Source organism: Desmodus rotundus, chromosome 3 (genome assembly GCF_022682495.2).
Source record: "Desmodus rotundus isolate HL8 chromosome 3, HLdesRot8A.1, whole genome shotgun sequence".
NCBI classification, from domain to species: Eukaryota; Metazoa; Chordata; class Mammalia; order Chiroptera; family Phyllostomidae; genus Desmodus; species Desmodus rotundus.
In genome coordinates, this window is record NC_071389.1 from 36,865,692 (window position 1) to 36,881,031 (window position 15,340).

Sequence of the window (15,340 nt, forward strand, 5' to 3'; positions counted from 1 at the left end):
TGCCATTCTCTTTGGTCTCCAGGAGAGTGGATCAGGCACAGATTTAGAAGCAGGACCACAGAATGGGTCTCTGTAGGCCGCACAAGACTGGCACATGTATGCCCCACCCCCAGACCCCACAGGTCAGGGTCAGGGCTTGCAGGGTGGGGGTGCAGATGCTTCCAGCTGGGCATGTAGGCTGGGCCCTCACCTGGGACCACCCTGGTCACCTGCCCCTGTCTGGGATACTAGCAGAGCTGAGTCAGAGCTCCTGCAAGGACTCGACCCTCCTCCACCTCATTTTACAGATGAGGACATTGACGTTCAGAGAGGAGGAGGAGCAAGGCCAAGGCACCAGCATCCTTAGCATCCATGACTTGAGGCAGAGCTTTTTCACCCCTGAACACATGACGGATGTGAGCCATGACATTGAACAAGGTGTTGGCGGGCCAGGGCGAAGTGGGAGGCCTTTAAGCAAAGGCAGGGAGTCTTGAAAAGGCATATTCTGGGGTGGCACATATGCTGGCCTGGCCTAGCAGGAACAGCTGCCATCTGGGGAAGACTTCAGGTGTGCCAGACAGTGTTCTAGCTGCTTTACGTGGACTGGCTCGCTCACTCCTCCCAACACCCCGAGGAGGCAAGCAGTCAGTTCAGCACCATTTTACTGATGAGAAAAGTGGCACAGAGTGTAGGCGACTTGTCCAAAGTCAGCTCACTAGTGAGAAGTACAGCCAGAACTTGAATTCAAGACTCCCCTAAGCCCTTCAGGAGATACCAGTAGTAACAAGACTGGCCCCTGCCTTCGAGTTGGCAGTAGTAGATCCAGTGGCCCTTGCCCACTCACTCCAAATTACGGTAAAGTTTTGGCGTTCAGTCATGCAATGTCCCCAACTTGTCTGCCTGGGTACGAGAATCCGGTCTGAAGAAACCCTACCAGAGCCCACAGCCGAACCCCACAGCACCCAACACCCTACCGATGGGGCTCCCGTCGGTCAACAACTTCTACCTTTGCAAATGGGGTGTCCTCAGTCAGCATTAACTGGTGAGTGCCTCCTCTTCACTGTCCTGGCCCTACACAGTTTTAATTAGCCAAGGGCAATTAAGCTTTCACCATGGACGCTCGTAGCAGCCTTGAGAACTGCTGGTTTAACAGGAGTGGACACCGTGCCTGCACTAAAGCGGTGGCCGGATGTGCTGGCCGCATGCACCACCCATCCATCCACCTACTGTGTGCAAAGGACTAACTGGTCTAACAAGGGCAGCTGCCCCCTACCAAGCACCTGCTATGAGCTAGGCACTGTTGTCCCCATTTTAGTGACCAGGAAGGGCTGGGAGTATGAGCAAAGTCATACTTGCACAAGGTCACACGGCTATCAAGCGGCCCAGGAAGTCTGACTTGAGTCTCTAGGCTGGATCACTAATATATAAGCCATTATTTTCAATTAAATGAAGAACCTTGATTTTTTTCAAATGTTCCCTAAGTTTGCAATAACATCATAAAATTTTTCCATTTTCCACATTAGAGAAAAGTATCCACAATTAGAAAAAATTTTCCTCACTATTAAGCAAAGTTCTCCATGCCCTTGGATGTGTAACAATCCATTCTAAAAAGGGTTCTGCTGCCTTGGTGTAGAAATGGAGGGTGGGGACTCTGTGAAGAGGCCTGGCACACAGGTAGTTAAGGAAATGACAATTTCTACAGATTTCTGCAAGCTCCTTTATGGATAGCCCAGCAGGTGTTTCTTCCATTAAAACACAGAATATTAATGGAGCCCTTGATTTGCATCCTAAGCTTGATTTATGTGATGGTTTTGTTATGCATCAGCCTTTGTCCCCAAGTATTAATTCTGCTAAATATTTCCCAGCAAGTTGCTTCTAGATCTCCCCAAGGAATGAACAATAATACAGCTTGTACCTGTTATTTTGCAAGCATTTCCATTTCATCAATTTATGGCAAGGGGTAACACTGGCAAGCTCGGGAAGGAGAAGGAGCCATTCCGTAGGCGTTACTTAGTTCTTGTTGGGGCATTCCCAGGGAGGTTGTAAAGCATCACAAGAAAACAAGATCCTGGAGATAAAGTTAACAGCAGCCCCGAGCTCCCATTGGGGGCATTCCCTAAGCCATCTAGTATGAGGGAAGTGTTTCCTGAGGGCATGCCAAGGGTTAAGCATTTCACGTAAGCCACCTCCAGACAAGACCATTAACATGGAGGCATCTCACAGAGGAAGAATCTGAAATACACAAAGGGCAAGTAATTTGTCTAAGGTCCTAGAGGTGAATCTAGGACTGTCTCTTCTGATCTTTCAACCAAGTGATACTGCCCCTGGCTACGAGAGGAAACACTGGCTTAGTAACCAGGACACCTAGGTTTCAGTTCAACTTGACTTTAGGCAAACCCCTGCACTCCCTCTATTTGTATGCCTTGGTAAGTACCTGTTTCATACTTATGAGGCTTTTGAAGCTCAAAAGCTGATCCAGCCTGCCCTCTCTTAATACCATACGATCAACTGGAAGTGGCCTACTTTGGGGGATGTGGTACCTGGCCTACCATCACACCTTTTGCCAGTCAGACGGTATGTGGCCCGTGAATTCCCACTGCCGGTCTGTTTCCTGTCTGTGAAGTGAAGGCCAGACAGGCAGACTCCAAGTGCTCCTCCTGCTCTGAAACATCATCCTCAAATCATTCTGATTCATGCACTTGTGAGTTAAAAATTAATTGGTTTTTTTTAAGTGTGAGCCTTCCATATATGATTATAGAGCACAAATTTATATATGCTCCCATTTGCACGAATTCTAATTTCTCACCTATTTTAGGCAAATTTGATTAGACATAAATCATTCAGTTTTATTTTTTTTAAAAGAGAGTGGGGAGGGAAGGAGAAGGGAAACCTCAATGTGTGCTTGCCTCTCACACGCCCCCTACTGGGGGCCTGGCCTGCAACCCAGGCATGTGCCCTGACTGGGAATCAAACCAGTGTCCCTTTGGTTCACAGGCTGGCACTCAGTCCACTGAGCCACTTCAGCCAGGGCCAGTTTTATTTTCTGAAATCACTTTTGTGCAGGGAGAGGCCATGCAGTGTTGGTGGGGAGGGCAGAGGTTTTGGTCAATACTTGAGTATCAATAGCTGATACTTAAGAGCTGTGTATCCTTGAGTATGTTGCTTAAACTTCGGGTTTGCTCATTGGTAAATTGAGAGTAAAAGCACCTCCCCTGCAGTTTCAAGGTCTGAAAATGGTGTATAAAGGGGTCTCACAGCACAGTGGCACAGGGCAAGCCCCTCACAAATAAATGACCAGCCTATTAAAAGCAGAGAGCTCGCATCAGTCCGATAACGTACAACCTAAACTACTCAAAAGAAATGCTCAACTACAAAGTGGGCTCAGAGAAGGCGGCTACCCGCACACAACCCGCTCTCAATGGACTTTGCACATTAGAATCATCCAGGAGCTTCGACACCTGGCCACACCCCAGTCCATAAGCAGAACCTCGCTCTGGGTGGGACCCAGGGGGTTCCAATGTACAACCGAGGGTATGCATCCGGCCTTCCTAGGTTTGCTGTCAGAATCCACATCTCCTGGCCTGAACGCTGGGCCTGAGCCCCCACGGTAGGACTGGGAGTCATTAGGGTTTGGCATGTGCAGTAGTTAGGAAACCTGATGGTGTGTTTGGGGCGGGGTTACTCTAGCGATAACAAGCTGCTGGGAAGCTTGTGGCAGGTGGAACAAATGGCCAAGACAAGAACTGCAGTGCATTTGGAATCTGCCTAGGACCCTGGCCCCGGGGAGCTGAGCTTCAACTACAAGAGGCTGGCGCACCAGACAAGGAGCTGTGTGGCCCCGAACAAGAAAGAATGCCTCTGGGCTCAATGGGAGAGTGCTGGGCAGCCAGACAGAAAACCACTTCCAGGAGCCGTCAGGGGCCTTTTAAGGAGGTGGTGGTTTTGAGCTCGCCCTTGTTAGATTTGGATGAGACCCTGATATGGTAAGTGGGAGCAACGGAAGCAGGCAGCACTGAGGCAGTGGCTCAAGTCTGCTCCTAGTTTTCCACAAGTTCAGGCACAGACCTTTGTAACTTGCACTCCTGCCACGGCTCCAGAATCCGACTCTGCACTGCGGGCAAGGTCGACGTGGCACTCAAAGCCTGCCACGCCTGGTATGTGTGGGAAGAAACAGTTTAAAACACAGTTTTCCAGACACCCATTTTTTTCCCCTTTCGGAATGGAGAGTAGAAACGGTAGAAAAAGAAAGAAGACTCAAGACAAGCTACCACTACAATATTAAGATGGCAGATGTTGCCACTGTTTCCAATGACTGTGCGAGGCTCATCCCAACAGCCAGACTTTATTCAATCGATACAGCATGATCTCAGCACAGAATCGCCTCCACAGAGCCACATCTGTCGGGGCCATTAGCTCATCACATGAACTGTCTGTGGAGCTTGGGCTACGGAGCATCAGAGGAACCAGGTCTGTCTATCATGAACCTGTTGTGGAACCAGCCAGTGCAGACAGCCGCTAAGGACTTCACAGATCTAGGTCCATGTTTTTTTGTTGCAGAAGGGGAAACTGAGGCCCCAGTAGGGAAGAGGATATGTTCAAGTGGAGGAGGGCCGTGCGCAGCATGGCCGGGAGACTGTGGAGCCAGGCGGGCCTTGGCCATCAGCCACTCCAGCCCTACACAAGGGAAACTCAGCTGAGACAAGGGAGGTGATCGCCTCAGGGGCACGATGAGAAGTCTGCTCTTTCTTGCCTCCTTGCCTCCTAACAGTGAGATATAAAAAAAATGGTATGTGGCAGCATGGCCAGTCCAAAGAAAGGGACCAAGTTAATGACTTTAAATACAAATAGTGTGAATAAATGAGGAGATAAAAATGTGCTCACCTTCCATGAGCTGCCCTGCTTCTGGAGAGACCAGCCACAGAAAGGAGTGTAGGAAAGGCGCCATGTGAATGAACTCCACGGCTGCGAAATGGGCTGGGGAGGGGCTGGGAGCATTCAGACAACCTGCACTTGGCTCAGGAATTCCACGACTGCTTCTCTGGTGAGGAAGACCACCTCGCTGGTGTTCTGGCACCAAACCTCAAAATGGGCAGGGTCCTCCAGGGCCCTCTTGCCAGCGATGATCACAAAGGGGTAGCCAAACTTGTTGGCGTCTTTCAGTCTGTTTCCAATGGTCAGATGGGTCCTGTCGTCCAGCAGGACCTCCCCACGAAGCTGTGGCACCACCTCTGTGATGTGGTCGTACAGGTGCCCCGTGAGCTCTGCAGCCGCCTCCTCTTTACTACCCTTCTTTGGGGGGAGGAGGCAGACTTGGTAAGGAGCCAGGAGGCCAGGCCAGCGAATGCAGTCTTCCGTAGAGAGAACCTCAATGGCAGCAGCCAAGATTCGTGTCACACCCAAGCCGTAACACCCCATTTCAGCCAAGGCTGGTTTGCTATGGACGTTAATAAACTGGGCATTGAAAATGGAGGAGTACTTGGTGCCCAGGTAAAATGTGTGCCCCACCTCAATGCCTTTGGTGTTGGTCAGTGGTCCCTGGCAAGCAGGGCAGTTAGTTTGAGACGAGTCCAGTGTCTCCATGTTGGCCGAGAAGCTGCAGCGGGGACAGACTGCAAACCGGTCCTCTCCGATACCCACCGGTAGCTGGAATTCATGAGACATCGTGCCCCCGATGCTGCCCACGTCTGCCTGGACTTTGACACACTGCAGCCCCAGCCTATCAAACAGGCTGCTGTAGGCATCGCACACCAGGCTGTAGGTCTGCCGAGCGGCCTCTGGGGAGGCGTCGAAGGTGTACATGTCCTTCATGTAAAACTCTCGGCCACGGAGAAGGCCAAAGCGGGGCCTAGGCTCATCCCGAAACTTCCTTGTCACCTGGTACAGCAGTAACGGGAGCTGCTTGTAGGACAGTGTCTTCTGGGAGGCGACCAGGGCTGTAATGGCTTCCTCGTGAGTTGGTCCTAAGCAGTATTCCTTGCCGTGTCTATCTCTAAGTCTTAGTAGCTCCTTGCCCATCAAGTCCCATCGGTTGGTGGCTCGCCAGAGCTCTGCTGGGCTGAGGCTGGGCATGTTGACCTTGTGCCCCCCGATGGCCTGCATCTCCTGGTCTATCACCCGCACCAGCTTCTCCATGGCACGAACAGTGTAAGGCAGGAGGTGGTAACAACCAGAGCTTGCTGGGTGGATCAGGCCCACCTGCAGCATTAGCCGCTGGCTCTTACAGGTCAAGTCACCAGCTTTGCCCTCCAGTGAGAGCACCTGGTCTTCCCGAAGGTTCTGGGGCTGGAACATGTGGGACAGCACCAAGCGCTTCCCTCTCCCTGGGGCATAGTGAAACCTGCGGGGAATGTACCCAGAGAGCTGGTGGGTGCAGGTGGCCAGGGTGGGCAGTGCTCTGCATCTCGTCAGCAGCCCTTCCATGACACCCGGCACAGGGTAGCACTTGTGCCTGGAGAAAAATGAGTTGTGCAGGAATACGTGTTAACTCTGTCCGACACCATGAAACAGCCAGCTCAGTCTGGCCTCCAACAAACTTCTAAGACAGCCACTGATTCTGCAGATGCAAATCCTTTCATTTCTAATATCCTCGCAGATCCAGGTACTACTTTTCTTACTGCCATGTAAAAAAAAAATCACCATTTTCCCACTTACAAAAATGTAACAGCACACTGTGGAGAGACACGAGTGGGCGGCAAATGCACAGGCGCTGACACTGGCAGCCTGGGCGCCGGGGGGCTTCCTGCTGACAGTGCCCCGTGTAGCCCGGGAACGTGAGGGAACCCTCTGTGCTCACTTTCTTTATCTGTAAAATGGTAATAACATAGGACCTACCTTATAGATAGGGAATTTAAAAGAGTTATGAAAGTTATTAGAACAGTATCTGGCACATTCTATGAGCTCAATTGATGTCTGCTGCTATTATTATTATAGAAAACTAGGGAAAAAGAGACAAAAAAGAAAACGAAAGCAACTATAATCCCTCGGTTCAAAGACACCCGCAGCTGATGACCCCTTACCTTTTTTGCCAGCCCTGTCCCTTGCCCACCCTTCTTAATCGTCAGATGGCTTGTGCTCTGCCCTCCTCACATACACACCCCCTGGTCAGGCCGCATGCTAATGGCTCCAAGTCAACATTTCCACCTCATATATGTCTCTCGAGTTTCACAGCTCCTCATCCAAATGCCTCCTGGAGAACACACTGCACTTCAAACTCGGGGCCTTTCCCCCAAACTTCCCCTCCCCCCCAGGGCTGCCTATTCTTCCGAAAGGCACCACAAGCCACCCTGTGCCCAAACCAGAATCCTGGGCTCCACCCACTCCATCCCCCATGTCCCACATACACCAACCCTCTGGGCCCTGCCATTTCTTCTTCTTCGCCTGTTGTTCAATCTACTCCTTCTCTCCACCTCCACAGCCTCTACAGAGGTCCAGGCCACCCTCATCTCACCTGCTTAGTGCAACAGCCTCCTCACTGGGCTCCCAGCTCCTGCCCCCTCCTTCTCCAATCCACTCTCCATGCTGCAGCCATTGGAGACACTTCCAAAACATCTAACAGTTTTTCTTGCTTAAAGTCCTCCAGTGGCTTCCTGATAGCCTTAGAATTGGGTCTGAGCTTCAGACCTGCACGGTGCCACCGCCCCATGTGAGCTGGCTGCTGCTCCTCTGGCCACATCTCAACATCGCCCTCTCCATGTTCCCCCTGCACCATGCTCACTTTAAACACACTGTCCCCCTTGCATACCAACACCTACCCATCCTCCAGGCCTCAGGAGTAACACCCTGTCCTCTAGCAAGCCTGCCTTGTACCACTCCCTGCATTCCAAAGACCAGCTTCTCCTGCAGCAGCCCACTCACCCCTACCAAACATCAGTCACTCTTGGGAGTTACAGTGGTACCTCGATACTTGTCAGCTTCAGAACTTGTCAAAACTGGTACTCGTCGCATTTTGACAAGAAAAAATGTTTCAGCACTGGGCACTTGCTCGCCACTCATTGCACTTGCTAGAACGTGTATGAGTCACAATGCCACCCACAGGAGGAAATGCTTCATCAATCACCGCTTGCTTGCCACTCATCGGGATGAATTAACGATGAGTACTGAGGCATCACTACACTGCTCAATGAGCGGTCTGTCTTCCCCCAGGCACTCTGCTCTGTGCAGGCGAAGACCACATCTAACTTGCTCTCCACTCGGCATACAGCAGGGGCTCCCTAGACATCATCTGATAAATGAGCATGTAGGTTTCTCTATGACTTTACTAAACAGTCACACATTTCTAATGACAGTACATTTCATTGATTGATTACATCAAGAATGATTCTCCTACTACCAGAGAATTGTTGGTTTTCTCTTTTATACAAAATATACAACGAACAGAAAGTTTTATATTTGGAAGAGGATTTTCAGGAATGAAATTACTGAGTCAGAGGGTCTAAACTTCCAAGGTTCTTGATTTACATTGTCAAATTTAGTGAGCCCCTCTGATTTTCAGCACATCCCGTGGAGCAAAGCCCCCCTGCAGGGTTACTGATCCCTCTCAGCACTGGGAAGCTGGAATTCCCACGTGGTTTCCTCCAGCTTTCAGCCTCAAGTCCTCCAGCAGGTCCTCTCCAGCCTCGGGCAGCATCATCGCTTGCCCCTGCACACTGTACAGACACTGCCATTTTCTATGTGGTCTATGACCTGAGAAAGGTTGGGAGGCATCGCTACAGAGTCCCAGTGTGACTGCATGAAGTATGGGCCCTGGAAGCAAGGAGCGTGTGGTTCACACCTGACTCCATCACTCGACATTCCACCTCAGGCCAGTGGCCCAAGCCAGAAACGCCTTCACCCTTGGCTCCTCCTAAAGCAAATGGGTCTATCTGCAAGATTTCTCTCAAGTCCACCCCTTCCTTTCTGACCTTACTGCCTCAGCTTTAGGTTAAGTAGACCAGTGGTTCTGAAACTTGAGTGAGCATCAGGATCACCTGGGGGGCTTGTTAAAGCACCAACAGTGGGGCCTCACGCCCACAGTTTCTGATTTAATAGTCTGGGGTATGGGCAAAGAACCTGTATTTCTAGCAAGATCCCAGGTGATGCTGTTGCTGCTGGTGCAGGGACCACACTGGGAGAACCACTGCAGAAGCCTACTGGCTGTCACTGGCTGGTGACACGTCAAATGACTACACTTTCCGGCACTGTTTTCTCATAGGTAAAATGGGAAGATCGGATCCCCGAGGGTCTTTCCAGGGCTGACATTTCTAGGAACACCGTGACGCTCAACCACCTGAGGTGGACAAGGAGGAAATCCTGGCCTCAACTTTCCACGGAGGAAACTGAGACCAGGAGACAAGTATTACCCAAAAGTTTATGCGACTGTGACCCCGTCCCAACCCAAAGACGGGATGCACGTGGGAAAACGGACACAAGGGTCATAGGTGTCCGCGCCCAGAGCCCTCTCTTCACTCTGCCGTCTCCCCCTCCGTCCCCCACTGCCAGTTCCCACTCTTCACTGTCACCCACACTCACCAATTGCAGCCCCAGGCAGCTCCACCCGTAAGACCGCCGCACCAGGCGAGCACGCCTGCGCCGGCAGGAAGCAGTGGGGGGCGTGCCCTCCCAAACTCCACCTCCCGCCTTTCCAGCCAATCATAAGCCGTGTTCGGGGGACTAGCCCCAATCAACTTGTAGACTTGTGAGAGGTTTTCCGGAAACTCAGCCAAAGAGAGAGAACTCCGCTCTTCCCAAGATCGAAGATTGGCCGGGGCAGCAATGAGTAAATCCAGGAAGTGCCCTCTAGGATTTACGGAGGTGTAACTCTATGGTTAAAGCTTTTATTCTGGGTTTTGTTCCCTCCCACCGCCAGGACCCGCCCCATCCTCGGACTAGGAGAACCGCTGGCTGTAGTGTAACCATGACAACGATGGACGATGTTGTTTCAGATCTACCCTATTATTTCACAGGATTTCAATTTAAATAAATTAAAAATTTTTAAACAATTGGAAAAAGGCAGCCTTTAAGATATTAAGTCAAACTTTCGTTCATAAAATATTTTTGCAGTACCATCTACCAACAGCCACTGTTGTAGAAGCTGGGGGTGGTGAACAAAACTAAAAAGTCCCCTGTATTCATTGCAGCTTACATTCTAGTCGATAAACAAATACAGTGAAGCTTAAGGGGATGCCAAAGGACTCAGTAATCAAGAGAAGTGGTATATTAATGCAATTAATTTAAAAATTAATGCAAAAAGTCCATGGTGAACAAATTATCAAAATTTTATATGAAGACAGGATCCATCAGTCACGTGCTGTTAAATACTATGGAGAAAAATTAATTAGGGAAGGGCACAGGTTGGAGGTTGTGTGCTTGCAATTTAAAATAGGATGGTCAAGAAATTCTCATTGAGAAGGTCACATTTTAGCGAAGATCTGAAGGAGATGAGAGAGCTTTGCAGATATCTGGGGGAAGAATGTTCCAGACACTGGGCTCAGCAAGTGCAAATGTAATGAGGTGAGAGCTACATATCATGTAACTCTACCTAAGTAATAACAACTTCAGTTTATTGAGTGCTTAAAATGTACCAGACCCAATGCAATATACTGGTGATTCTGATAGTGGCTCCAAGACCCCTAGGCTCATCCTGGATCTGCCAGGAGCAACACGGTGTGATCAGTGGTGTAATGGCAGCTGGGAAACCTCCTGAGGGAGCGTTGGGAAGGAGGGCTTCACTGAGGAGGTGAGCTTGGAGCCTAGCCTGAAGGATGAATGGGGTTTACCAGGGCAAGAATGGCAGTGGGAGTAGAGTAGAATGTCCAGGCAGTGGGACCAGGACACTCACGGGCACAGAATCAGGAAATGATAAGCAGGTGTGAGGGAAGCAGGGGATGTGGTAGGGTTTACATCTTCCTTTCCCACCACTCCTAACACAGTGCTTGACAGGCAGGCCAAAGCAGTGGTTCTCAACCTTGACTGCATCGGAATCACCGTACTCACCCAGGCTCAGCCCTGAAATGCTGGTTATTGATCTGGGTGGGCCCGGGCATTAGTACCTTACAGTCCTTCAGGTGATCGTAGTATGCAGCCGGGTTGGGATCTGCTGGCCTCAAGAAAAGGCACAAGATGACTGTGTGGGGAGACGGGAAATGGTGGGTACATGTTATCATCTCAGTCTTACAGCTGAGGAAAATACAGCTGGGATGGACCACACAATTGCTATCTGCCCAACCAAGATAGGAGTCCAAACAGCGCTGGGCTGGACCTGAGCTCTTGTGATCTAAGAGTGTGGCTCGACCTCTGCAGCCCAGCACTGTGGTCAAGGCTTTCCTCAAGGAGTGCAGTCCCTGAGGTTTTACTGAGGCAATATTCCCCACACTTCATCCTTGCAGGCAGGAGATGAATAATCTTTAGTATATTTTGGGATCCAAAGTAGCCTTATAGTTCTCCCTGCTTCCCATGCACGTTATTACAACCCTTCCAATCCTTAGAAAAGCCAGCATCCGTCCTCTGCACCCTGAGGTGTTAATTATTTCTCAATTAGCAGTTCCCAGGCTGTAGAGTATAGTGGTGTGGAGAGGCCTAATGACTTGCTGTGTTTATACACCCCACACCTTCAGAGCACTTTACCAATGGTACCTAATTAATGCTCACGACCCCCGAGGGAGGCAGGCTGAGAACTGCTGCACTTTACTTCAAGTTTGCAGGAGGCTCTACAGCCTAGAGCTGCAGAGCCTGCACAAGCAGGCTGTGGTCCAGTAAATTTGCTCCCCACTGAGGACATCTAGGGTGGTGGAGACCCAGAATGTACCCCTATCACTGCTAGCAACTTACTGTGTGACACATCACTAAGTTGATCAGTCGTTTATTGGGTGCCTTGATTTACAGCATTTATTCATGGTGAAGACTCCACAAGTGCCCTAAACCAGGGGAAAAACGACAGAAAAAATGATTTCTTGTCATTTAAAACAAAACAGAAGGAAAGGACCCTACAATTGCCTTGGTGTCCCCCAGCTCTGGGGATACACCATGCACTGAATGGTTTCTCTTGGTCCCTGGCCAGGCTGGGAAGCCCCGAGGCAGGTATGGGTTTTGCTCTGTTCTGTACCTTGGACACGGAGCCTCACCCAGATGGGGGATTAGAAAAAGGTGTGTTTTGGTTTTGTTTTTTTCTTTTTGTTCGTTGTTTTAATATATCAATCAGCAGATGAACGGATGGTTTGTCTCTCCCTCAGGTCGGACTCCTTTGAGGACTCACTGAGTCGCTCCTGCACTGAGAGCCTGTGCCCAGCTCAGAGAGGGGCTCCCAGTGTGTGCTGAACGGACACGTGAAGGCAGAGTTAGTGGTGAGCTTGCTGACCTCACGCTGTTCCTAACCTCTTGGAGAGGCTTGAAAAGGTTGGCTAGCTCGTCTGTGGTCAACACCACTAGTCAAAGGGGGAGAAAAAGTCAACCTCCAAGTCTGTTTGATGCACAGCCTGACCTTTGCACTCACAGCCTCCAGTGGCAACTTACTTGTATCAGATTTGTGGGCCCATAAGCAAAATTGTGGGAGCCATCACCCTAACAGTCTCTCTGGTTGGGTCCCCTCTGTCTGGAGGCCTGATCTTTAGAGCCCAGCTCAAGGCACCCTCTTTGGTAAGCCTTTCTTGAAGTCCTCAGGTGCAAGGACGCCACTCTCCTCAGAATCTTTGTCTGAGTTTTGCCTCTGGCCATTCACTCTCTGAGGTGTGTGACAGCTGACTGTGTACATTTGATGGGGCAAACAGGATTGGGTGAAATCCTTGCTTTGCCACCCACTTACCATGTGCCTGTGGGTAAGATACTCAGCCTCCCTAAGGCTTAGATGCCTCACCCGTAAAACAGTAGTGACTTCTTCCCCTTGGAACTGTGATGCAAATGCAAGGAGTTGGCTCACGTAGGGGCTCAGCACAGTGGTTGGCACACAGGAGGTCATGCAGGACACCCCAAAAGTTCTTCTTCACCCCCACAGGCTGCAAGCTGTCTGAGGGAGGACTCGTGTCCTGTTCGTCTTTAGCCCTGCCATAATAAATCTGTTTACTATGTAAAATGATTTTGCACACAGTGAATCTCAATACCTCTTTGCTGAATTAATGGCTTTCTACTGAATTCCCTCAACTCTAAGAGTGAACTGCTAAAAATGCAACCAAACAAAACCCCAGCCGTGGTTAATCTGGTGAGCAACAACTCCTTTCTGAGCACCTGCTTTGGGTTAGCTCTGCAGAGCACTGGACACAGTCGGAAGTAGTCTGGGGCAGAGCATAGGTGTCCCAGGACCGAGGAAGTGGTCAAATGCCTGTGACTTCCGGGTGTGACTTCAGCTTATCTGTGCATCTGGAAGGATGATGGAAATTGAGTTCCTTTCAACATGCCTTTGATTTTTCTCTTTACGGTGCAGGGTTTGGGTGAGGTATGAGTTAACGAGGTGGCATTCATGCCTTCCAAAGTGGTGGCTCAGAGAGAAGAATAAGGCATTTGGATTCAGACAGACCTGGGTTTGCTTTCCAACTCCTGCACTTCCTGGCTGTGTGACTTGGAGCAAGGAACTTGACCTTCCTTTCTAGTCTTTCACTATACAAAGGTCAGAAACCTCCTTGAAATGCTGTGATGAACAAGCAAGCAACATTACAAAACAACTTTGTAAACTGAAAGTTCCGTATAAATATTGGAAATATATTCAGATCCTTCTTTTTAAGATTAAGTGTACGATGAGAAGATGACTTTTAAGTAATTAAATGAGATTACATATGTAAAGTACCTGAAGGGCACCTGGTACCTAGTGCTCAGCATAAGATTAACTTTGTCACTACTCCAGTATGGCTCTTGCATCTGCCGTTTCTCTATTTGGTGGCTCTTTCCCGTCATACGCACATGGGTCACTTCTTTACCTACTTCATGTCTTTGCTCCAATATCAACTTCACGGTCGGGGCTTCCTGACACCCATTTATTCACAGCAATCCCCACCGCTACCTGCCCCCACCCCAACGTTCCTGATACTCCTTACCTGCTTTATTTTTCTCCACAGCATTTATCACCATTCAACATACTAAATATCTTACCTAGCGTTTGGTGTACTTGTGCTACCTGCCCCCTAGCCCCACTAGAATGTAAGCTCCACCCAGGAGGGCAGGATTTTTGTTTTGTTCACTGCAGCACCCCCAGGGCCCAGACCAAGGGCACCCAATTTTTTTCCATAAAGGGCCAGCCAGTCAATATCTTATGCCTTGCAGGACATACTGTCACTGTCACAACCACTCAACTCTGTTATAGCCCCAAAGCTGTCATAGATGTGAACAAATGAACACTACTGTGTTCCAATAAAACTTTATTCACAAAAACAGATGGCAGGCTGAATTTGGCCTGTGGGTCATAGTTTACCAACCCCTGGGCTAGATCATTATCTGCCACACTGTAAATGTTCAATAAATATTTGTTGAATAAATTAGTTAGTGAATAAATAAGCAAATGAGCACAAGACACCTGGTACGGTGCACAGCTGGTACTCGATAAATGCATATTCCTTTCTATTTTTTACTTGTCAAATGAACTCGAAAGAGTCTGAAGCTTTGCTAGACAAAGACTTATTTAAGGGTCTTCAAATTTTCACACTATGAATACAGTTAGGCAAAACCCCAGAAGCGTTTTGAAGAAATTAAGGTTAAGAGTTCTTGTAGTAAAAAGTACATCCTTGAGAATTAGACGTCCTGCATTCTTAGCCCTGGGTTGGTCCAGGATAGCTATCAATCAGATGTCAGGGGTCTTGGAGAATGGTTGTCAGATGGTTTGGGCACCTGAGTCCTTCAAGGAGCAATTAGAGGTTTATCTGGAAGTCTGGTGTATGACCAGATTTATATCCAGGCATCAACACAGGACTGGAAAGTCCAAAAAGCTTAAGTTCCCAGGCCAGTTAGAACAAGAATGGGATAATTCCCTCATGCGTTAACCTTCATAATGTGAACAATTTTAGCAGGTTGGTTAAGTGACTCAATGTATACTCCCTATCTTCACTCTTTCCTCATAGTTAATGAATGCAACAAGATTGACCATGATGGCTTCTATTAGAGGCACAAATAAGGTGTCAAAGGAGCACTGAGGTGGCAGAGTCCTCCTCTTGGGATAAAGGAGGACTTCAAGGATTGAAGGTCTGAAGCTGGCATCCCCCAGAGGCAGACCCCGGATCAAGGATTCTAGGCAAGCAGTTCGTTTGGGAGCTCATCCCAGGAGACTCAGGCAGAGGAATGGGGAAATGGGAGAGGGAGGGCAGGGATGCATACAGGGTGTGATAATGAACAAGCAGGTGCCTGCTGAGGGCAACCAGCTTCGACCCCAGCGGGGCCTCAGGGAGAATGTGGAATTTGCCTCAGAATG

The 15,340-nt window shown here is 49.4% G+C and overlaps 1 protein-coding gene across 2 annotated transcripts; it reads right to left on the minus strand.

Annotated features, from left to right (window-relative positions):
* Positions 1 to 2,638: 2,638 nt before the first annotated feature.
* On the minus strand, positions 2,639 to 9,540 carry PARS2 (prolyl-tRNA synthetase 2, mitochondrial). Of its 2 annotated transcripts, XR_006656940.2 has the most exons (3): positions 9,487 to 9,540; positions 4,861 to 6,427; positions 2,639 to 4,740 (listed from the first exon to the last, which is right to left on the minus strand). XR_006656940.2 is itself a non-coding variant. In XM_024571097.3 (2 exons), the coding sequence occupies exon 2, from the start codon at positions 6,397 to 6,399 to the stop codon at positions 4,975 to 4,977; it is 1,425 nt and encodes a 474-aa protein (XP_024426865.2). In that variant the 5' UTR covers positions 6,400 to 6,427; positions 9,487 to 9,540; the 3' UTR covers positions 2,640 to 4,974. The 2 variants fall into 2 exon arrangements, 1 of the variants encoding a protein (XP_024426865.2); XM_024571097.3 differs by having other exon boundaries at positions 2,640 to 6,427.
* Positions 9,541 to 15,340: the final 5,800 nt, after the last annotated feature.

Coding starts and splice junctions, on each gene's coding strand:
- PARS2 (XM_024571097.3), bottom strand. CDS start 6,399: ATGGAAGGGCTGCTGACGAGATGCAGAGCACTGCCCACCCTGGCCACC.